General features: G+C 39.4%; 1 protein-coding gene across 1 annotated transcript in view; it reads left to right on the top strand.

Annotated features, from left to right (window-relative positions):
- The window catches only part of BRINP3 (BMP/retinoic acid inducible neural specific 3), a 205,627-nt gene that overhangs the window by 4,338 nt on the left and 175,552 nt on the right, over window positions 1-25,737 (top strand). The window contains exon 2 of the mRNA XM_028531286.2: window positions 13,109-13,394. Coding sequence (XP_028387087.1) covers window positions 13,159-13,394 — 236 coding nt within the window. The 5' untranslated portion in view covers window positions 13,109-13,158. The remainder of the gene's footprint in view (window positions 1-13,108; window positions 13,395-25,737) is intronic.

Genomic DNA, 25,737 nt, shown 5'->3' with positions numbered 1-25,737 from the left:
GAATAAGTTTGGTTGTTATTGTGGATGCTGTTCTGCTGTGTTGTCTTCCATGGTGAAGGATTCTGGAGTCCCCACACGTTGCAGCCAGAAATATGAATAAGACACTATCCTAAAGCGATTTCTTTTATTCCTAACACTTTCTCTTCTCTAAGAACTTGTATTCTCTAAGATTTTCTCTGGCAATATTTTTAGTACTTACATTTATTGACATGGACGCCTGATCAATAATTTTTCTGCTTGTAAGGATCACTGATAACATCTTGAGGAAGTATGAAAGATAATTGCAACTTTGGGTCATAAAATTGCAAAGTTTTAGTGTTTGGGTTTTGGGTTTGTTTTTTTTTTCAGTTCAATGCAAGAGGTAGTTTTTACTTCCCTGAGAAAGTAATTTATCAATGGAGTCCAACTCCTCCAATCTTTTGCATTTTCCCCTCTGGAGTTTTATTGTAGGGAACTTGCTCATTGTGTGTGTGTGTGTATCCCGTTTGGGGGTGGGTGGAGAAGGTATTTATTTTAAGCCTACATTGCTTTAATAATGTTTTCCACATGAAAGAGCCATGATGCCATTTGTGACTGATTTTATTTATTTCTTAATGAAATAACATGTGATTCCAGCCTCCTGAGACACTTTCTTTTAATAAACTCAACATTGTAATGGCAGTGTGCATTTTTATAAAGTCCAGTACATATTGATTTCTTCATACAAAATGATTGCTGTGTTGTAGTTAAGTAAGTCAAACCCCAAGTTAGAAGACATCGTTGGAACTCTACAGAAGCGTGTGCAAGTGCACGCACACAGGTGTGTATCATGTACACACGTGCATGTGTAAAATTAGCCTTGCCTCTTGATGTCTGTGCTCTTCCCAGAGAAGTGGAATTTCTTTTCAGAAGTTGCGTTGTGTGTTTCTCTCTGCAAGTGCAAAGGGCTCCGCTGGCAGGACCTCAGAACTCGGACCTCTGGTCATGAACATGGGCTTCCATTTCCTGCATTTCCTGTTCGTTTGATTTGTAAACGTTATCTCTAGAATGGTTAGAATCACTGATGAGAATACGTGTCTAAAACTTTAGCACTTTAGAGAATTGGTTATTAGTATTAAACATTCAGACACAGACAGAAATATACTACCCATCTGTGCAAGTTGAGCACAAAATTACCTTTTATTTACAAGCACCACAGAGGAGCTTAGCTGTGGTCATGACTTTTGATGAATGGGGCCCTCTTTTAAGATTGTTCACGGTTTTCTCTTCACGTCCAAGCAGCGGTTATTTTGCAAGGTAGAGTGAGGTGGACCTGGCCCCCCTTCCCCGATTTCATCTGTGGTCCTGCCTCATTCCTGTGATGCCAGTGAGAATCCTTGACCCCTTTTTATGTATTTTCCCCATCTCTCACCTGGGGAAAACCACATCTACTTGAAAATACCTTCGTACATAAAGTGACATGAGATGAGCATGCTTTAAAAGGGCAAACATTAGGAGAACAAAATATCTTCCTAAAAAGATATCATTTCTGTTTGATTTATTTTTTTCTTTGTGGATAAAGCTCTCTGTCTATGTAAGAAGTAATGTCGACTCAACCCCCCCCACCACCATTTAATTATTTATTTATTTTCAAAAATTTTGTATTGTTGTTCAATTGTAGTTGTCCCCGTTTCCCCCCATTGCTCTGCCCCCCCCCCACATAGTGTCACATATTCTTGGCGTCATGGCGTCTAATGGGTTTAAATAATATTTCTTTTATCTTAATACCGTACAGCTGAAAATAGACATCTAAATAATGCACTCTTCGAGGCACAGTGGTTCTTCCTTACATCCATGTGCCTTGACTTCAACGCAGCTCTGGGGGAGGAGTAGCTCCTACAGAAGTAGCGGCTCTGGCTTGCCCTTCAGTGCCATTCCATTAAAGGCGAGTCTGCCTTCTCAGCAGATTTCTATTATTAACCCGATGATCTCGATCATCAGTGCAATGGAAAACAAGATCAAAATTCTTGTTTTCCACTCAGAAAAGACCATTGATTCCTGACATCTTTTACAAAGTATATTCAGCTCACCAGACTTAATCCTGTGACATCTGGCATCATCGATGTTTTAGTTTGGCAACTACTTTGGTAATTTTATTGAGATATTTAGAGTGTGATTTTGACCAGTTTCTCCATGCATTCATTCCTCTACGCTTTTATGATTTTAATGTTTATATTTCATAAGTTCCAAAGGATAACAGAACCAAAAGATAATTTGTGTTTGAATATTATTGGATGCTCAAGGATGTTCTTGATTCTGAAAAGAAAGGGGTAGTTTAATCATGTTTATTCTATCCTAGAATCTAGAAATGATTCCTGAAGATGAAATTTCATCATGAACACTAAGGGCCTTTCTACAGAAAATGTATCTGGAAGTTCTGGCCTAACTTTTCTTTTTCTTCCTCTTTTTTGTTTAGTGATACCACTCTAACCATTTACACTAGTCATCAACTATCTTCATCAATAACATTTTAAAGATTTTGTCACTATCACATCAATGCATATTTGCTGAGTTATTAAGAATATTTATATCCTAGTGCTAGTTTATATGCTAGTTAATCACTAGCAGACCTATCCAGTTACAGTGTTTCCAAAGACGATTATTTCATAAGCTGTCAATCGCACTTCTATGTTTAATGTTTGAAATAAAGTGTTCGTGCGATCAGTTCTCACATATTTCTCAATTTTGTATTCAGAGTAAAAGATCACGAATAACTAGTTGATACTCTAATAATAGAAATAAACCCAGTTATGATTTTCTAATCAATTTCCCCCATATTGAAAGATATAACTAATATATTTTTAATGAACTGAGTGTATTAGTAAGTATGATATCATGAAATAAATAGCTTGGTTGATCCTTAAAATGTTAGTTTTAACCAAGGAAGTATAAAGGCAGATGCGGAAAAGTGACAGGCTGTCTAATGAATTAAGAAATTTTATAGAGTCTTATTTTATATTCATTGGTATTTCTTAAACACAGTTCATAATTTCTTAAAAATTAGTTCTTATTAAGTGTAGCGTCAACAATGCAATTTATCCTCTGACCTATTTTTGCTTACATTTGATTTTTAGGAATATTTGTTTGAATGGCTAAACCCTAATTTACTGAAAGGTAAATGCCTTTAAAAGTGCCCAAAGCATCACACATTTCCTTTAACAGCTAATGAAGAAGCTACCATGTGATAGTTCCAGCAAATTAAATCTATAAAATACACATTTATTGATTAAATTACTAAATATGTTAACATTACCTTCAAATATATTGTAGCTCTCTGCTGTCTAAGAATTATTGTCTCATAATGGTGTGTTTCATTTTAATTCCATTATAGATTTATTGTGAAAGAATGCTTAATAGATAGACTTATTCTTGCTGATTTCTGTGAATATTAGCCAACCTCATCAGGATTGAGCTGTTTTTTATTAACTTTTCTGAAGTCTTGCATTTCGTTAATTTTAAAACTATCTCCTGACTATTGCACTATTACAGAACAATCTTACCTGGAGAAGACCAGAGTTGAGTAAACATACATTTTAGGTTTTCGCTGTCAGAGAGTGGCCAGTATATAAATACACTGCTACTTTATAGATTCATTAAATACCCACTCTCACAACCCAAAAAATATTTTCTTTCAAATATGTCAAAAGGTGACCACACATATCAGCTAGTTTGGGAAAAAGTGATTACAACAAATTAAAGAATAAGTTTAAAACCTGAAGCCTGGGTTCCCTCAAGTATCATATGGCCAAATCTCATGTTGGAAGGTTGCTTATCATGAATGGGCGCTTTGTAATATCTTTGATATGCATGTATCTTCCAAGAACCAATTCTTGTTACTGCCTTTAGATCGGCAGCTTTGTACTGTGTGCAGAAGGTCCATCTGGTGCAGCTAAAGTAAATAGAGAAGAAAAGTGAATGCAGTGATGGAGTTCCTGGGTAGACAGCATAGACCCATGACTTTCATGGCCATGGTGTGGTGACATCTCTGATGGTTTGAAAACAGTCGGCCCCGTGAATCCACGTGGAGAGACGGTGGAATGGTGTGCTTCAGAAACGAGCGCCTCTTAAGTAACAATAAACACAATCTAACTTTTCCGAAGGAAACCATTAAAGGTTGAATACATCATGCAGTAAAATTGTAAAAACAGTGTTTCCTTAAGATAGTTAATGTGTGCTTTTCTCAACCTTTTCTTTCATATTAATATAAAGGCCAGGTCTCCCTTGCTCAAAACATTGACATGGAATGTCTCTCCCTAAGTTGACAATAATGGGCTTTCTGATTACCCATGCAGACCTGTCACTAGTATACAATGGCAACATCACAGAACACTTGCTACATGTGATAGGTCCTATTTTTAACATTATACTATGGAACAATATGGAAGAAGACTAGGGTTTCCAAAATAGAATACGGGGAACCTGCCCGTTATCAATGATCCTCGGCAACAAGTGGAAAGTGCATTTTTTGTTCCCTATGAATAATTTCATTCCAAATGGAGTTATTAAAAAACAACTCGTGAATTTCAACTCAAAACTTTTCTTGAAGAAGGAATTAGGGCGAAATCTGAGTGTTCCGGATTTGTGAGATATACTCTTTTCTACTTGCCGAAAGTGTTATCTTGTCGTTCCCAACCGCTGCAAGACAGCACTTGAATTTTTCAAGTGGGAACCACGAGACGGGAACTCAGTCATATCCGGAAATTAAAAGTGAAAGTTCATAACTAAGAAACAAGGAATACTGGGCAATTTCCTAAGGGGCACCCTACATGCTTTTAAAAATTCATCTTAACACTCTTTTTTTTGGCTAATACTTGCCTTAAGCATCTTTCTCACCCTTGAGTGGGGACATGGGTTATACATCCCTCCTTATTCTTCAGTAGACCTTTCAGATCTAGGACAGGGTATTATTTTCCAGGTAGGTGCAGCTGTCTTCCTATCTGGGCTGACGTTAGTTATGGCGGAAGAGTGATGGAACTGTGGGGATAGAGCTCCGAGCATCCCAGTTGCCTCTTAGTGGGAGCTCCAGTGGCTTTTTGTTGGTACCACCCATCCGTCTGCTGCGACATGCAGACATTTCAACACATCTCTTGTTTAACCGATTTGAAAGAACAGAATGACAAATTGTGATCACATGGAGACAGGCCACAATGAACATGAAAGATTACTCGTGCCATTAGCACATTTTAAACCCATCCTTGACAGCCACTATTTAAAGAAATCATCTCTGATTTAGAGTAAGAATTGGCAACTCCAATATAAACTGGGGTAACTATTAAAAAGATTTCTTTTACATCAATGATAGTGAGTCAGTAAGGTAAGCAAAAGTTTAATGTAGCTTCACATGATTTTTTCATCATAAAAGTGATACAAATTTGCCATGTTTTGCTACCCTTTAGGTATAGATTTGCAGAGGCCCAAGATGAAGATGGAGATTTATCTGCTCAGGATTTGGAACTACACAATTATTACCTGTTCACTGAAAATTTACGTATTACCAAATTTTGGTCTCCTATAAGTCCTATGATACTAATTCCAATAATCATTATTCAGAAGGTAATTTCTGATAAGTTTAGACAACATGATTTCAAAAATTACCCCTAATGTATACATGATATTCTGGGTATAGCTAATATTAAGTAGTCTCTATATGCCAGACACAGTAATGTCCCATTTAATTCAAAATGTGGCTAATTCTGTTTATATTAAAACACTCTTTAGGAATACAGATGATTTTTTCATATGGGTTAACTTTGATTCTGAAATTCAGTTCTGTATAGCTAAGTTCTTTATCACACTTTGAGTTTGAAGATGATTTGAGCTCTTTTAGAAGCTAAAGTAATATATTGACAAAAGTGGTCCTTGAAAATAGCAAATGTTTTCAAATTGCATGTTGGTAAATAATGGGAAAGCCAGGCACTTATTTTAAGAAAAAGTTTAGACAAGCTGGAATACATTACCAACACCAGCCAGTATAAGGCTAACTACCGTGCAAAAAGATGGGTCATTCCAGCCTCCCTGGCAACTGAGGGAGATGCTCTAGGATCCGTGGCTAATGAGTCATTCTCCAATAAGAAACATGCAAAGTTCTGATACCGTCAGTGGGTGGTACTAACCTGCCATTCTGCAGAAGGCATTGCAGAATGGCAGGTGAAGACCTACCTACTTGAGGCAGGGTTCGTTTGCTTGTTGTGCATCTCCTGCTTTTGGCATTTTTAGTTCTTGTGGGTCAATAGCTACCTTCACTCTTTTTGAATGTGGCAGTGTATAAATTATTGAAATAACTATAGACTGGAAGGTTTTCCATTCATGAATCTTCTATAGTTTCACCATGTGCTTCGCTTACCCTCTTTAATACCTCTGCTTGCGTGACCAAACCATGAAGGGCTTGCTGGCAGGGACTCTACTGCAGTGACCCCTAAAAAGTTACGGAACAGGCACTGAACTGAAGTCCTTTTTTAAAACTTCAGGGGTTTTATCTGCTTATACTAGCAAGAGATCGTCATTATGTTAACCTGTGAGTAATCTGTTAGTAATCGTCCCTTTTCTCTTTCCTTCTCATGTTTTTAAAGGTTTTATTTATTTATTTTTAGAGAGGGAAGGGAGGGAGATAGAGAGAGAGAGAGAGAGACATCAATGTGCAGTTTCTGCGGGTCATGGCCTGCAACCCAGGCATGCTCCCTGACTGGGAATCGAACCTGCGACACTTTGGTTCGCAGCCCGTGCTCAGTCCACTGAGCTATGCCAGCCAGGGCCTCCTTCTCGTATTTTTTAAAGTAACTGAGTTTCCCTGTTTTGACTTAGCTTCTGTAGGTGAAGACTGGTCCTAGACACGAGTCTCCCTAGTCATGTCACTGCCGCCCCTGTACCCAGAGGGTCTTCCTCGTTACTGATCTTAGCCTGTCAGGCAACCCCGTGCCTCTGAATTGCAGCTTCGAGTGTTTCCTGTCTTAATGAGGATTTCTGAGTCCTCCGAGGAGGCGATTCTTCGGAGGGAGCTTCTCTTGCTTCTTCCTGTCAATCCTTCCTGTCCTCCCGTGAGGGGGAAGTTCAGTGCTACCACCCGAGGGCAGCCCTGACGGAAAAGCCACGAAGAGAAGGGGAGCCTCATTCCTCAGTTCTGTCCAGCACGTCGGGCGGATCTCCGAGTTCAGAGTCACTTGGGTCCTCTTTGTATTTTCGACATAAAGCATCTCAGCATTTCAACATACGTGGCCATAGAACAAAATATCTTGGGAAGGTTAAAAGTGCACTTATTTCCAATTTATAAGAAAAGCAGTCAGAGACTAATGTTTCAGAAAATATGATTAGATTACAAAATCCAATTTTAAAGTAAAATATGGGGAATGCTTCAGAAAACTTATTTATAACCACACACAAAGGTAGTGCTGACTGTCTTTGACTAGCAAAACAGTGAAACGAAAGACAGTTTAAAATCAGGATGAAGATAACCTACATGCAGGAACAGAGTAGAGATGATGGTGACAGATGTCTATCTGATATAATAGGGTGACTATGGATGGACATAGGAACCTGTTTTTCCTTTTTTTTTTTAAAGGGGGGGGGGAGCAGAGAGAGAGAGAGAAACATCAATGTGCGGTTCCTGGGGGCCATGACTGGGAATCGAACCTGTGATACCTGGTTCGCAGCCTGTGCTCAATCCACTGAGCTACGCCAGCCAGAGCTATTTTTTCTTTATTATATTCTGATAATGAAAGTCATTCTAGTTTGTGAGGAGAAGAAAGCATTTCTTGTCACTAAGACAATTTGGTCACTTGAAGGAAAATTGGAAGGGAATTTAAGGAAGCAATTGATTAAAAAACATACTCAGCAAATCTAGGTAAGCTTAAAGATAATAAAGCTTTGCCTCTGTCTTAATGGGCAAAGCCTTCAGTCACAGTTCTGTGAAGCTTTAGAAGTGCTCCTGGGTGAATGCTCCTGGGTGCACAGTGGAAGTGTCGTGCTAACCGGCTGTCCCGCAAAGGCAGTGCTGTAAATGAAGGCTTGCTAATATAGTCTAAGAGTAAGGATGACGAACAGTGAGATGACGTTGAGAAATCTTGGGGATTGGTAGGCAGATTTATAAGACGTCTATTGATCTATAATACGACCAACACTTACTTTGGGGTTAACCAGGAATAGAAGGAGAGATGAACTATTTGATTAGAAGGTATATGGGGAATATAAAGCAGAGTGTGTCTTCTGGAGTCATGCAGAGAGGCAATATTACATTTAAGAAACTTTCAAAGGAAGTTCACTAAAATTATTTTTAAAACTTTTTAAAAAGGCCAGATTATTTAGGAAAAACTTTTAAAATTTCAAACTAAGAATCTTCAAGTTCTTTTTATCCATTTCTCAGGAAAAGAAAATGTCCAAACTTCTTAAGACGAGGAGTGTGTGGTTATAAATATGGTCAATGAATTCCTAGAATTATCTTCTGATCCTGGTTATAGATATCATTTTATTCACAGGGTAATAACTCTTGTAATTATTGAATAATTCCCACAGTAATATCATAATTTCTGTAAACCTAGCATAAGCAACATCTGGCAGAGATTTGTGCCTGCTCTTTCCCCGGACTCCAGGGACTAAAACTGATGAATTCACTTATTAGTTAATAACTTCCGCTTTCTTTCATTGGCTCTCATGATTTTCCTTCATTTTCAATACCTCTAAATTTAGCTGCTTCCTCCAAATGTCCTCCAAGGAACCCTATTCTCCACTTTCGTCATTGGCCATCTATGTTACAAAGTCTTCTCTCCCATGAGGATAGTTAAGGTGATTAACCCAAAACAAATAAAAAAAACAATTTAGAGCATTTAATAATAGTTAAAAATTAGTACTGACATGTAGAAGGGCGATTCAAATGTCCATTTATCTGCTTTTGAGATGAACCAGGTGGATAGAACCCTTTTACTACTGAGCGTTGGGACTAGTGACCACTCATCCGAAGGTCGTTGGCGCCTGCATCCTTACCTACTGTTTTCCAGCACTGCCTTCCTTCCTGGTTTGGAGCCCTTCAAGGCAATGTTCCAAAGACAGTTTTGGGAGAACTTTTAGGTATCATATTTGGTTATTGTGCATCTCTCTAAAAAGACCTTATAAATATGATAATTTCAAGAGATCCCCCAAATTCATTTACATTTAGTCAGGATTCACATGATTATGTACTAATCAACTGTCCTTTTAGAAAAACTAATTTCTGAGCAGAAGTGGGAACATGTACCCAAATGAGAAATAGAAGAGGCAGAAATAATGAAAACAATGGTGTTGGGAAAATGGACAGATACGTGCAAAAAAATGAAACTAGACCACCTTCTTATACCATAGAAGAATTGTCTCAGAATGGATTAAAAACTTGACTGTTAGACTTGAAACTATAAATATCTTGGGAGAAGACACAGGCAGTAAAATCTTGGACATTTCTCAAAGCAGTATTTTCTTTCTGATGTGTCACTTCAGGCAAGGGAAACCAAAGGAAAAGAAATAAACAAATGGTACTGCATCAAATTAAAAGGGTTTTGCACAGCAAAGGAACCCAATGAAATAAAAATTCAACCCATTGAAAGGGAGTGCACATTTCCAATGATATATCTGATAAGAAGTTGGTATCCACAATTTATAAAGAATGTATAAAACTCAACACCAAAACAAACAATTTAATTAAAGGAATAGGCAAAGGACCTGAGTAGACACTTCTCCAAAGAGGACATGTGGATGTCCAGTAGAGGTATGGAAAGATGTCCAATGTCTCTAGTCACTAGAGAAATGCAAATTAAAACCGCCATGAGTTATCACCTCACATCTGTCAGAATGACTGATATCCATAAAATAACAAACAGCGAGTGCTGGCAAAGATGTGGAGTAAAGGGACCCCTAGTGCACTGTCGGTGGGAAGGCAGACTGGTGCAGCCACTGTGGAAAACAGTATGGAGTTTCCTCAAACAATTAAAAATGGACTCAGTGATTCTACCTCTGGGAATGTATCCAGAGGAACCCGACACACTAATCTGAAAGATGACATGCACCCCTATGTCCACTGCAGTGTTATTTAGAATCGCCAAGGTTTGGAAACGGCCCAAGTACCCATCAGTAGATGGGTGGGTAAAAAAGCTGTGGTACAGTTACACGAGGGGACACCACCATGCCGTAAAAAGAAGGAAATCTTACCTTTTACAAGTGCAAGGATGGACCTGCAGATCACTATGTTGAGTGCAATAGGCCAGTCAGAGAGAGACATATACCATGTGATCTCACTCGTATGTGGAACCTAATGAACAAACCGAACTAGCCAACGAGATAGAAACAGACTCATAGATACAGAGAACAGACGGACAGCTGTCAGAGGGGAGGGGGTCAGAGGGCTGGGTGAAGGAGGTGACCGGACTGAGCAGAACAAAAACCTCACAGACACAGACAGCAGTATGGCGATGACCAGAGGGAAGGGGCGGGGGAGGGGATAGAAGAGGGTAAGGAGGGGTAAGCGGTGAGGGAAGGAGACTTGAGTTGGGGTGGCCAACACACAGTACAATATACAGATGATGTGTTACAGAATTATATATCTGAAACCTGTATAACTTTATTAACCAATGCCACTCCAATAAATTTGACGAAAATAAGTTAAAAAATAGAACCTCAATAAATGAACAAATACCTAATACCAACATCTTGAAGTAGTTCCCTTACACATCATTGAAGCAAGTCTTTCCATCTTCCCGAGTGTGGAGATTAGGGGATAGGCCCATGAAAGCTCTTTCACACATTTGGTAACGAAAAGAATGAAACAGTGGACCTGGGTAATTACATATTGGAAAACTACAGAATTGGAGAATAGGACCTCCAATGCCATGCAGTACAGTCTTTTCCTGCTTTTTCTGTAGTGTCTGTGTCTTACAGAATCATGTGCTTGAGCAGAATTAGGTTTAATTTTATGATTTGAAATTAAACAGGTATATAATTACATGATTTCATGCCAGTGGGAAATATACTTTGAAAAACTCCTAATGTCCTTGCCACATGCTAGGCACTATTCCTGCTTCTTTACTTAAGGAAATATAACATTTTAGGACAATTAAATATAGCACATGTGAATATATTTGATCAGCGGAGTAAAAACCTGTGTTTAACAAAGATAAGAAATATTTGTTAGTCACAAGGCGATTATACTATTCCATTATGCATGATCATAATTCTTAGTTTATGGATGTAAGTAAAATATATTAAAAATGATACAGATGCCACATAAGAAAAACAATATGTAAAAAATATCTATCTTCTTCATCAGAATTGGAAAGTGTGGGTTGAATCATGTGACGATGTTCAGTTTGTACCAATACTTGATGGGGATCCAGCATCTCCCAGCCCATATTTCAAGCTGTTTCTATTGTATAATGTTATGATGAAGCATTTTTGAAGTGTACCACTTGGAAGACATCCCGTGTTGCTGACAAAGAGGGCATTCTTTAATCACCACAGTGAAGTGACCCATACAGTTGGGACAACTGACATAGCATGTGGGTATTAGTCCTTTTAGTTGTGTGGCGGGTAAGACTGTGAATTTGGTGACCCAGGCCGGTCACATTGTATTCCTGCTCAGATATTCTTTATCGTTGTGAAATCATTTGTGTGTGCCTCTCATATAGAAGTAGCTGAGGATTAAATTATGAATTATAGCGTTATATCTAGAAAGCAAATTAAAGCCATCAATTGCCTTATCCAAACACCAGAGCGCTGTGACAGCTACTATAATTAATATATTTTACCCAGTAGTGTGCATTTTGATTGCTCTCTGAAGAGATTTTCCTGACTAAGAAGTTTCACAACCCAAACTTTCTCATTGGTAGAATTTATATATTGCGTAATTATGTGATAGAAATAACAATATTCAAAAAACGGTGAAGAAGGAACGTAGAACTCACATATGTGTAGAATTCTTTCTGTGGCATGTAGACATTGCATCAGCAGCTTCGTGTGAAGTCCCTTTGCTCGGCCACACTGAGATCACACCTCTTGGTACTTTATTTTTGAATGCTCCTAAAATTAATATATATGGTTTCATAGTTTATGCATAACCTGCACTGTCTTAGTTCCTGCATGCATATGAATTATGCAGGTATGCCTATTTATCTCATGTGTAATAAGAGGAACACGTTTAAATGTTGTAAAGATGCTGGAAGTGATTTAATAATATTCAGTTTAAAGAATCAGGAAAGGTGGTTTCTAACTGGATAATGGAAAACAAAATATCAGAGTGAACATATACCCCTATGTCCACCCCCCCCCCCGCACATCCATCCATCCATTCACTCATTTATGGAGACACATACACACTCACAGATACAAAAATGTAAGTATGTATGTATGTATGTGTTCTTAAACCCATAGTTTTATCCCATCCCACCTTACCTATGTTCTGAAAATAACTCCCGAAATATCTTTAACTCATTTTAAAGCGTTTCTCTAACATCACTCAACAATAAAATGCACGTAGAATTAAAATGCGTAACATGGCTTATAACATAATTAAACATTTATTATTTATTTGGAATGTGTTCGATGTTTTAAAACATTTAGCAGAAGAAAAGAATTCTGCCCTGGCTGGCGTAGCTCAGTGAATTGAGTGCGGGCTGCAAACCAAAGTGTCGCAGGTTCGATTCCCAGCCAGGGTACATGCCTGGGTTGCAGGCCATGGCCCCCAGCAACCGCACATTGATGTTTCTCTCTCTCTCTCTCTCTTTCTCCCTCCCTTCCCTCTCTAAAAATAAATAAATAAAATCTTTAAAAAAAAATAAAAGAATTCTTAGTCACAACTTTCAGTCATGGTGGCTGGGATGCACACTCCACCATGAGACACGCTGCCTGTGGGCTCACTAGCCTCAAGATGGATTTTCCAGCACACTCAGAGAGACACCGGTGTGAAAGGGATACCGCTTGGGCAAAAAGACATCATTTGGGTTTACTTATTTACTTTTGCTGTTGTCAAATTCCAGACCATGGTATTCGATTTAAAAGAAAGAAGGATTCGCCCCCCGAACCCCTCCGTTGCCGGGAGAAACCACGCGGGGCTGACTAACCGCCTGTGTGTTTCGTCTAGGTGTTGAGGGAAAGCTAAGAGGATGACGGCCCTACGTCCCCAGAGGAAGCATGATATGGCGGAGCAGAGCTGGTGCTGACCTGTTCTCTCTGATGGCTCTATGGGAGTGGATAGCCCTGAGTCTTCATTGCTGGGTTTTAGCGGTCGCTGCTGTCTCGGACCAGCATGCCACAAGCCCCTTCGACTGGCTCCTGTCTGATAAGGGACCCTTCCATCGCTCGCAGGAATACACAGATTTTGTGGACAGAAGCCGGCAGGGATTTAGCACACGATACAAGATATACAGGTATGAAGCCGAGGGAAGGCCGTCGCGGAGATCTCTGCCGTGAAGGTGGTGTATAAATCGGTTTCTCTAAGGGGGAGTTTCAGAGGGGGCCGGGTTCCTATCAGGGGGTATTGTTTACCGTTCACCACCGTCATGTTTTCGTGTTACGCAAACCTGTTCCTCACAGCTGTAACATATTCTAGAACAATGAGGTGATGGTGACCACTTGATTTCCCTTTCAAATTCTAGAATGCGTCACTGCCGTGGAGTAAATTACAATGAACTTGGAGGTTGAGTTCATCGTTGTAAACAGCACAAATCGTTAAGTGGGTTTTCCCAAATGGTGTTTCCTGTCTACTTGACACCATGCTGTTACCTTCTTTGCGCTTAAGTGGGAATGGTGTCTTTGACTGGTCCCTGAAAGTTGAGTCCGTTCATAATTTTTTTAACCTGTTAGGTAACTGTGTATTCAGAAGCAGCGGAAATGGCATTGGAGTAGCAGTAGATACACAGGGCCTGAAAGCAAAGGCCAGGAAAGAAGAGGGGGGTGAGATATATGGCCTTTATTTAATGTTCTCTGCTCTCTGGTGTTTCATTATAAATCAGTCACACACAAGAGATCGTGTATTAAACCCCACAGGCCGCCTGCCCCCCGATCGCAGTGAATCCCATACCTAGAGGCCTGTACCAGTGGTTGCCTGAGTGGATAAGGCTGCGTCGACCTATGCCACAGGGAATGTCTTACCAAAGTTCTGGTTGGCTTGTTTCTTCAGGGCAGAAGGGGACAATTTTCAGTGACTGGTTTGGCACGGAGAAGCAACCTGGAGCTTTGCGTGTGTGCGTCTGCGCCTGTGTAAATGCTGTGATGTGTTTTATTTCACGTCGTGCATGTGCACCCGAGGGCACTGCGCCTCTGGTCCGAACGTAGTCTTCTGCACAGCACGGTGAGAAGCGTGTCAGTTCTCTCCGCAGTGCGTACTTACGGGAGAGATTGAGGGTGCTGAGCTAGCTCAATCAGGACTCACAGAATTGCTGGTGTGTGTGTGTGTGTGTGTGTGTGTGTGTGTAGGAAACTCCTTAGTCCAGGCAGCCAGAGCCCTGCCACGAGTCTACAAAAAGACTGACTCTAATTGTTTTTAAAAAATGAAATGACTGTTATTAAGTGGATGAAATGCAGTAGGGAATAGCATGTTATGATCTCAGCTCTGTTCCGTGGCACGTGTTTGTTGCTTTAGCTGGCTTCCCTGCACGGATTGGGTGAAGGGAACCCCTTGAATTCAAGGTGCAAGGAGGTCTTCTAGTGCAGCCCGCTGCGGGAGGACGTTCAGCAGGGTGTCATCAAATGGGTGCAGAGCACACTTCCGCCAGCTGGTGGCATCTCTGTAGAGAGGTCTGAGGTGTGACCTGCGTGTGATTGTTGGAGTTTGGTTTGTCTGTTGACTGCTTATGCGTTGCCAACGTGGCCTGGCATGCTTTTAGAGGTTCCAGGCTGTGTGAAAGAGAGACATTAGACTGACTTGGGTCGCTATAGTGAAAAGTAATAAGAAACAACACCTTGCGATTTGTTTGCAAGGCTCATATATTCCCTTTACAATTTGTGGGACTCTTCTCCTAAGGGCCTTCATTAGTCCCATGCTTCTCAACTTTCCCATGTCTTTCCCATACCTTTGTGGCCTGCACGAGCACGTATGGAAGTCGTCTGTTCATGGACAGTGGAATACGTTGTCCTTGCCTCCAGCCCAGACCAGACTAGCACGTCTTATGCAACCTTTGAAACATTGCCTCGTGATGCTGTTAACCTTGAAGGTTGCTATGAAACAAGCACTACAAATATAATCATGAAGATTCCTTTCATCTTGCCAGTGGGAGATATTTCATTTGTCTAACTAGCATTGTCCGGAATTTCAGAGAATTCTATTTGCCTCTCCATCCAATAGAATGGCTCTGAGATCTTCCTGGAGAAGTTAACTTTATTTTTGACGTACCAGGCAACCTCAAATCCAAGGATTGGAATAGCTTTCCATGGTTTTGTGGGTGCTTTTGTGTTATGCTGTTGTTCTTACTTTTGTTTGTCATATTTGCCTTCAAAAATAATTGTTAGATACTTTATGTTTCACAGAGGTCTCTCTCATACAGAATTTGTGTTTAAGACACATAGATAGAAAACTGGTATTTTTCCAATGTAAGCACTAGATTTACCATTTTAAAAGACCACCTAATTTTCAAAAGGGATCAGAAAAATTTTACTAGTGCCTGTTATTACTGTCATATACTATTCCACACACGGCATTGTGCTGCCATAGCTTCTGAAAGGCATCAGTTAGGAATGTAAAACACATTAAGCCTGTTACAATAATTATGTCAAATCTCTTTCATTTGTCTTTCTTCATCTGTCTCCTTCTCCGGAATCATATTGTCCTTTTCATCTCAGAGACAGAAGAGCAAGATTATAACCGAACATTAGTAAGATCATTGTAAGGGCTTAAGCAAAAAGAAATGTCATTTTTTTTGAAAGGTGCATTTTTGGGGGTCGACTAACAAGGCTTAGGTATATTTGTACTTTTAAATGAATATGTATTAAGAAGTATTCCTTTAGATTTTTGTCTGGAACCACATTATGACTCAGGAAGTGATTATTTTATGAGCGGATCATGGACTTGTAAACTCTAGGATGAGCTTGCTAACACTGAATTGGTTATTTGGTTAAATATTAAAAGTTGGGTTTGCAGCCATCATTGCTTCTCTTAGTTGAAGATGGAAAGTAGAACCTAAGCCCTTTTAAAGTAAGTGTGCACACTCTTAGAAAACAGACCTTTCTGGAGAAATATTTCCCGCTGCAGAGCCTGGACTAGGAGCACACTAGGCCCTTTACTACACTGGAGTCTCCTGATCATGGTTATTATGTTAGAAACACGCTTAGCAGGACATTCACCAGCAAATGCATTATTTCTTCCAAGCCACGGAAATCCTCATCTTCTTCATAACATACAGGAGCTCTGGACGAGGGACTCACATCAGTAACACAAACTTACACCCAGTCACCTCAAACCATGGGTCCCCCTGATGATGGAGCCCTAACCTCTCTCTACACATCAGAGCATCACCAGCAAACCAAAGAGTTAATGGGAAAGAGTGACGGACACTCCCCATTTCTGAGCAAAACCTGGGTATTGGCAGAGCTCTCTTTACATGTTGTAAATACAATAAAACAGTAATGACACCTTTGGGCTGGCAGTGGATGACAGTGTGCCTGTCACCTTGTAGGGCAACTGTGCTCATGAAGGAAGAAAGGAACAAATAAAAGATGATGGAACAAAGAATTGAAGACGTGTCATTGTGATTGGGTGGAAAGATTCCCTCTCTATAATCCCCCCCCCCCACATGTACACTAGCGTGTACACACAGGCACGATTGGCCTTCTGCCTATGGTATCTGTAAAAAGAAAGGATGGTGAGGAGACAGTACCTTGGAAAGGGAAAGAAATTGGGCAAGATAAGGTAATAATGTAAATCAAAGTATATCAATAAGAATAAAATCCACATTAATAACCACTACATATAGAATTAAGGATAAAAATTGTAAATATGGTTATGAAATTGCATGGAAATATGAAAATCTGATTTAGGGATTAAGTTTATTTAAATCACCTAGGTTTATAAACTCAAACAAGATGAATAAATCTCAAAAAGAAAGGCCAAGCTAAAGATTGAGTGAAACCTTTAAAATATTAAGTAGAGAGGCAAAATTTATATTTATTTAAACTCTGAAAGTAGGAATGGGCGGGGAAGCAATAGTGGTTAATTGCTTGTCTTCATTCTTCTGTCTTCTGTGGAAGTCGCATAAAAACTTTTAGAAATATCTAACATTACTCTGTTTGAATTCTTAAACATAACTTTTATAACTTCTCACTGTTCCTTCATTTGTTTCTTATGTCTTTTTTCCTTTTTTTAAGATATTTATTTATTTATTTTTAGAGAGGGAAGGGAGGAAGAAGGAGAGACAGAGAGAGAGAGAGGGAGAGAGAGAGAGAGAGAGAGAGAGACATCAATGTGCTTTTGCTGGTGGGGGCCATGGCCTGCAATCCAGGCATGTGCCTTGACTGGGAATCGAACTTGTGATGCCTGGTTCACAGCCCGCACTCAATCCACTGAGCTATGCCAGCCAGGGCTGTTTCTTATTTCTTATATGTTACAGGGTGGTGTCTATAGTGAGAAGGAAGCTGTTTTTCTTAGTTGGTTGATTTTCTATAAATCATTCTATTAGTTTGCTAGCGCACTTTATAGTGCAGTGATGAATTAAGAAGAGAGTTGTAGGTAGCGATTTTATACATAAATATACTAAATTTTAGTTAAATGCATTTATTCAACAGCTCTGTTCAGTTATGTCTAATTTTGAGATTAAGCCATTTAATAAATTTAAACCTATATTTAATTTTAACTCACAATCAAATATACCTATGAATTCATACTTTATACATTAGTGGACATTGGAAATAGTTCAGTCACAAATAAAATAGAACTATTAATTCAAAGGTTTAGGAAATAAAACTTTCTTTATTCAGAAAAGGCAGTTTTTAACGGTGATTGTATATAACCTTATGATGATAAGTAAAGGACTGTTGTGTAACAATAGAATGTGAAAGTAATAATTTTTAGTCAAACAGTGCACTCATGTTTGTTGCTGTTAAAATGCATATGAACAGGATTGCTAGTCCACAGAATTATTTACAGAAGAGAAAATAACAATTATGATTTTTTTTGGCATTCAAACAAATAATTTATTTGATTATTTTTCTCTCTCTGGTTCCAACTTACCAAGCATTCTAATTCTTCACTGTTATTATCTCTGTGGTCTTTTTCCAAATACAATTACCAAAATTATCAGTATTGTTTCTTTTGTTATCACTGTTGTGGGGCCTCTGGGTTGCTGATATGTTTTTTTTTTTTTTAAATTGGACACTATTCCAAACATGCAAAGTTTAAAATTGGAGGGAAAAAACCCTAAGTGATAATACCTCTTCACATGTTTTTCTACTTTTTTTTCTTGTGGGTGTATTGTGTATATTTAAATGAACACTTATAATAAAAATATAGTCATTTGCATTATACCTCATTGTAAGTAAAGGTCGTAAATGGCCATTTATCCATGGGCCTTGCCTGTCAGTCTCCAGTGATCTGTGTCGATGCACAGATGGTTTACAACTGTTAGCTGGAAACATTGTACAAAGGATGTCCATATATTCTTAATTTTGCGTTCATCTATTTCTCTAAATATAGTGAAAAAGGCACTATGAAAAGTATACTCTTTATTAAATCAACAAACCTAAGAAAACATTAGCTGTTTTAGTTTAAGTGTAAAGGCCAAACATTTTGATTATAGGCAAAGGAGAAAATTATACGCTCTTTGGCTACTGTTAAAGAACTGTTAAAGGTCCTCTGAATATTTTAGTGAGAGTCAAGAAACAGAAGGGTTCACGGTACGCGGCAGTAGTTCACTGATGCACAGGCTTATGGTTAAGGTGCCCGTACCCCATCTCTACATATATCCTGCTGGCACGCGGTTACTTTTTGACTGTCTCCCCCTTTTTTAGTCATCTTCCTCCCTTTTCCACTAAGGTGCCCGCTGCCCATTCCCTTCCTTTGTGGCAGCTGGGCAAAGGCAAAGACAGTGGCTTCACCCTTCACTTGCATGTCCTTTTTCAAGCAGACCTTACTCAGCCCGGCTATTTGCTTAAATAGATAATAGCAGTGACTAATTAAACTAGCTCCCCTGTTAGCTTCACATCAGCAAAGCTCTGTTGTGCTGTGGCCTTGTGCTCTGTCTTCTTTTAAAGAAACACATGACCATTATCCTAACACATAATAGAAAATTAGATTTAAACAAACACCCCCCCCCCCCCCGGTGAAAACTGATAAGGTTTTTGTTCACCAAATGGACTCTCTTGAAGATTAACCATTGTATGAAAAGTAATCTTTGGCAGTCATCACTAACTGATGATGCCCCATGTAAGAGATAGCGCTTCACCCCATGTAAGAATACTTTCCATGCTTATTAAAGGAAACTGAGGGATGATAAATTTCTATGCAGTTATTTTCTTTTTAAAGTGAGACTTTTAAAAAATATAATCAAAGATTCTAAGGATTGAAAATGCCCTTAAGATTCACCTACTCAAGCATAGATATTTAAGTCCTGCTTTCTAATCAGCATTTCTAATATCACGGCCAAGTGATCATCAACCCTTTCTTTCAATGTTCCAGGTGAGTGAGAACTCACCCCATCCCAAGATAACCGAATCCACATGTGTGCAGGTATAACTATGAGGAATGCCCTCCTATGAAGAGCTGGAATTTGTGAGCGTGTACCTTCTAGCACCCGTACCCACTCACCTGGTTGTTGGTCATTCACATCGGAGCACTCAGGCCTCCCATTCATCCTCTAGTTTATGGAAATGATATTTTGGTTCTCCCCCAGGCTGTCTGGATGTCAAGGTTGCACCGTCCTCCTGCTGAGAGCACTGTGTGTGTCCGCATCTCATGTACTGTAATGTAAAAACCTGGCTGGCCCATTTGACAAATCTGTCAAGATGACAGTAAGAAGCGGTATCTCTAAAATGCGGGAGTTGAACCGAGATCCGAAAAGTAAGCATGAGCCATTCAAAAGCTGAAAGAAAGATGATCCCACTCAGAGGAGATCACAGCCACTAATTAGAGAAAGAGCCTACAAGCCTGAGGACCACACACCTGGTGTCCCATGAAGTCAGAAAGACCCAGGAGCTAGATTTTGAGCACGTTTAATGCCAGAGTTGAGTTCGGGTGTGATTCTAAATACAAGGAGAGTTTGTTCAAGTTTACGATCAGAGGATCGTGGGAGGATGTGGTTTACTTTTTAAAAGATCATTTGGCACTGTGAAGACAATGGATTCGAGAGCCAATGACAGTAGAAACCAGGATGGCAGCCGGACATTGACAGTGGTCTGATGAAGATGTGCACCAGGGTAGTAATAAGATGAAGTTAAATTTCTCCACTTTCTCTAGTTCTAATTTGGAACAATATTCCCAACTTCTCAATCCTTCAGGAGCGATCCTGGTAACAAGACATATTCTAAAATATTTGTTCGTCTCTATGGCCTCTTTTCAATAAATGTGATTTGATCATTACCTGTGCTTATTAAATGGTTCCTATAAAGTATGCATTTCTTACAGAAATGGAAAGGAAACATTTGTAAACTGTGTTCACAAACGGATTGACACAACAAGCCGTTCCCGGTTGTAGTCCCAAACACCAGGTGTGATCATTATTGTGAGTCATTGGTCAATGGCAGTTCGTGGAAGGTCCACGCTAAGCCTCAACAGTTCCATTCTTCCCTTCCTCTCATGGCAGACACAGGAATTGCACAGATACGTTAAAGTAGATGTTGGTTGAGAAGCGCGGATAACAGTTCCTGCCCCTGATGAGTCCTACAGAGATGGAAGCTTTAACAGCCACTCCATTCCCCCCTCCTCAAACAGGCAGTAGAACTGCAAGCCGAGGCAGGGAGTTCTTGTCTCCTTTAGAAGGTGGCGGTCCTGAAACCCCCAGCTCCTTCAGTGTCACATTGGAGACACGAAGAGTTGGGACTTCCTGATGACTGTCCGGTCAAAGGGTAATACCTTCAAATCACAGTGTTCAGTTTGTGTGAGTGACGCGCATTCCGAGCATCACCAATTTTTGAATGACCCAGAGGGCGAGCGGACTATTTTGAATTCACAAATTGCCAGCTCCGTGTCGTGGTTTCCAAAGTCACTCACTTTGGAAATCGGGGAAATATATCTCTGAGTGGCAATGGGGCATTCCGTTATTGCCAACTGCAGTAAAGTTCCTCGACTTCCATGTTATGTTTAAGATATAATTTCTGGACTTTAAGTGTGAAAGCTGTGTTAAGTGAGACATCATCTGACTTGTAAGTGAATGAGAACCGTAGCAAGATGTGGAGAGAAAGGTTCTGTTTGATAGAAATCTGTTGAGATTTGCATATTTGTGATTTGAATTTTGATTATGCCCAATGCATCACTCTTTCTATTTGTGTATGTATTTGTGTAGGGATGAACTTGAATGTGCTTTGTTCCTGGGTTTGCGTTTAACCTTGAGTATATATCTCTCAATAGCATTATTTGGTTTTTATTTTATACTAAAAATGAATGCCCAGTAGGGCTCATGGGTTTTTGCGCAAATTATTATTTTTCAATTCTTTCAGCAATGCAGATAAGCTTTTGAGTGACATTTTAGAGGAAAATGAATAATAATGTAGATTAATATTCACTTAATTTGCATTAGACAGAAAAACAATACAGTTATGCAGTAAGAAATTCTTGAAAGAAAATGGTTTACTTGCAAGTTTATGCATATGACTGAATTCATTTTTCTGTAATATTTTTCCTCATTGAAAATGAAATCCTCCTCTTTTTCAGTTTAATAATTTATTAAAATGACTGTTTTTAAGCAAGATATAATAAAATTTCCAAAATTAATTTTTATATGACTTGATCTCTTAAACTTGCATGTAAATGAGTGGAACCTATGCACATAGAATATCACATGTATTTTAAATCAATTAATTAAGCAATAGTCACACTGAGTGTATTATTTAAACAAATTTCCATCACAATTCCAGGAATGTTTTTATTTAAAGTTACTAAGTTCATGAGAATTTGTGAATATACTGCCCTTTTAGAAATAGCTACTCAGCCCTGCCTGGCATAGCTCAGTGGATAGAGCGCGGGCTGTGAGCCAAAGTGTCGCAGGTTCAATTCCCAGTCAGGGTACGTGCCTGGGTTGCAGGTCATGGTCCCCAGCAACCACACATTGATGTTTCTCTCTCTCTCTGTCTCCCTCCCTTCCTTCTCTAAAAAATAAATAAATAAAATCTAAAAAAAAATTAAAAAAAAATAGCTACTCAAACTAATGTTCTGGGCTATGGAATAATCCATAATGTGGTATAAGTTACCTATTTTCTGAGACATTTTAGTAATTACCATGTTACTCTGTAGTTCTGTCAGACATATTGCTCAGGTATAAGTTTTATGAGAAAAAAAATCCTGTAAGGCCATCATCTGAACGGGATCAACGTATTTGATAGTTTATAGCACCATTAATTTGATTTCTTATAAATTATACAGTGAGGTTGAACTGTTTCATTTTATAGATTGGTTTCAAAAGCAGGAACCAAACAAATAAGTTCCTTGCTTCATAAAATTAAATGATGGCTTTTTGTTAATACTTCAACATGATCCCTTTTAACGGTTGAAGTAGCAAATTCTTGATAAGAGAAAGTTGCATATAATACTGAACTATATTACAATGATATAATTTAAATACTAGGTTATGACCTGTTCTCTGTGCGTGTATTCTTCCTTTCCCAGAAACTGGTACCCTTTGACTTCTACCCTTTGACTTCTATCATCCAGAATAGGTGCATTCAGCCGATTTTTTAGACCCTTGTATGAATCTTAGCTCAAGCAAAAATGTAGATGGTGAGGGCCCGACATTGTAGGACTGAGCCTCACCCTCCGTCCCCATATTGTGCTAGTATAACCTTGAACTGCATCTGTGGGGTTCTGAAACTGGGACTCTGCTTGTGTTTAAGAGTCAACGGCAACCTACGCAGCAGCACCGACACCTAGCTGTCTGCCGTGGTTTTCCGTTTGGGTCACGGCATTGATGTTTCTCTCTCTCATGATTAAATTTGACTGCTGGGAAAGTAACTAATGAAGAGCCAAAGCGGCTGATGAGATGTTTGAGAAGCATTTCTTTCTGTGATTCGCCTGACCTCTGATAAAAGTCAGATCTGAAGTAAACATCTCTATTTGGCCATCAAAGCTGACATGACGAGAAGGAAACATGGACTGCCCAGACACAACCGAATGCACCTTCGGGTTCATCTCCTTCTCGTGGTGCTTTTCAGGTGCACCCTTCACACGACTGAGATTCCGTGTTTTCAGAAATTGCACTTGTTTCTGAGTTTTATAATATGACATATTTAATTAGGCAACATACTCTCCCATGAGGTATAAGATGGTAGAATGGTAAAAACTGTATGACATAAAAATCACAGACATATTATGCATTTAATGTTCCCGTAGCAACACCTCTGTTTAAAAAAAAAATTGAGGGGAATGGGAGTGTAAAGATGAGATGGGGAATATGTTATTTCTTCTCTCAGAAGTAATTGTGAATATTATCCTCCAGATTCAGATATATATTTTTATTATATATTTGCAAACTAGAGACTACATATAAACTTATATATATATTTTATTATATATTTGCAAACTAGAGAATACATATAAACATCTAGAATTCTCAGATCATATTGTAATATTGAAGAAATACATGCTTCTTCATTTTTGAAACTACACGCTCTACATATCAATGACCAAGCGCAGAACTTTTTGGCAATACTGACAACGCATTTAAATTTTTGCTGATTAAAAACAAAATGCCCGGCTTTTCATTATTTATTGGCTTTTCGTGAAAGTCAGATTTATTGGCTTCCCGTTGAAATGGATACCGTTAGAGAGGAAGATTTTATTGCCACGATTTTGTTTGAGCCATTTACCTTTCAGAAAGGCATAAATCAACATTGTTTGGACCTAATGGTTATTGATTTGGAAATAATTCTAACAAGTATAGTTCTTTAAGGTCACACCAAGGTTTTGCCAACTTAGCTGTTTATACGACATTCCATGTTGCCTCGGCCTCTTTTCATAGGATCCATTTTATTTTATTGGGCTTCAAGTTCCCATTTCCCGCGTGGGGGTGAGAAGGTAGCCCTTTTTCAGAACATGCACCGTTGCCTTGTCCAGTGTGTTGCTGCTGACTCATAATAGAAGGGATCGCCACTGTAAGTTCAAAATGTAAATTTCTTTGAACCGAGTAATTTGGCACTCATTTTTTTTCCGTTCTGGCTCTCTGTCAGCTTTCTTCATTGTCGGAGTAAATTGGTTGCTGGAGATGGGAGATGCAAAAGCATTGTTCCCTCATTTTTAAGAGCTGTGTTAAATGCATATTTTAAGGCAGTCTCTATGTATTTGCCAGCATTTATCTGTTGTTTTAAGTCCTTAGTTTCATCTGGAAATTGTGGAGTCGTTGAAGTCTCCAAGCATACATCTCTTTTCTCCTCATCTAAGACTTTTTCCCACCGAGTTGCTCATTATTTTCTATGTATGTGAATTGTTCCCCAGCACCTCTGACTCATAGTTTGCACCATGTCGTTCTGTCCATCAGACCATCACCTTGCTTTCATTATTTTAATTTTTTTCCCTTTTCCTTTCTAAGAGATCTTTCTCAGCATTGTCCTCCATGCCTTGCTACGGTTGTTCGAAGTGTCAGTTCTATTTCCGGCGGCCTCCAGGCTGGTCTGTGTTTCATTACTGCCCCTCTGGCTCCCTGGGAGTCCTCCCTGAGCTCATGCACCGCCCTTTCTTTTAATGACGTCTCTGTTCTCGCTCTGGCCTCTTCATCTCCTGCGGGGGTTCCTTTAAAGACGTTTGCGCGCTTACATGCTTCTTTGCATATTACCGGCAGAGGTCCAAAATGTCCTTCTGATGTTAGAACAGAAGGAAAGACGGCTTTCTGAGACTAGCATCCCTGGAAGTCAAAATGTTCTTTTCCTGGACCCGTGGTGGTATTTTTCAGGGCTCCTCTGTGGTGGTTTTCCCAGGACCTCATAACCTGTAATATCTGAAGACTCTGTCGTCTTGCTGGGGCTGGTGCCTTCTGCTGTGACCAGCAGGCAGATCTTCTGTGGGGCCTGGGTTTCCATCAGGCATTTCTCAGGGGTACGCGGTCGGGGTGTTAGACTAAGCCATCGCGGGGTTCCCGACAATCTGAATGAAAAGTCTGTACGAATCCCTAAAATCCCTGTGATAACACGGTTCTAATAATACTCATCCCTGCTCTCCCCGATCATATTGCTCTTCACACAAAGACTCTGTCTCTCATTTTAGAGTGCCCCTCTGCCAACGGCAGGTGCTTTTCGGAGACTCGGTGTCTCCGAAAAGCACCTGCAAAGATCGGGACAGGGAAGAACATATGATTTTGAGAGCAGACCACAGTAACCGGTCATAATATTTTACACCAGCCTCTCCACTTTGGCTACGTAACAGCACATTCAAGAACATAGTAAAGTAATACAGCAGAGCTTAGGATAAAGGTTAAGACTGAAGAATTTTACCTGTAAACAAGTTATCTTTCATGGAAACAGGCAGAAGATAATATACTTTTAAATCTGTAATAAGTTGGAGCAAATCCAAAAATAGATCACATGTGTACCCAGTTTAAAACTCATGTATGTAACACTCTCACCAATTAAGAAATCAAACATAAT

Source organism: Phyllostomus discolor, chromosome 15 (assembly GCF_004126475.2).
Source record: "Phyllostomus discolor isolate MPI-MPIP mPhyDis1 chromosome 15, mPhyDis1.pri.v3, whole genome shotgun sequence".
NCBI lineage: Eukaryota > Metazoa > Chordata > Mammalia > Chiroptera > Phyllostomidae > Phyllostomus > Phyllostomus discolor.
The sequence above is the reverse complement of the archived record's forward strand: the minus strand, read 5'-3'. Positions and strand labels throughout refer to the sequence as shown.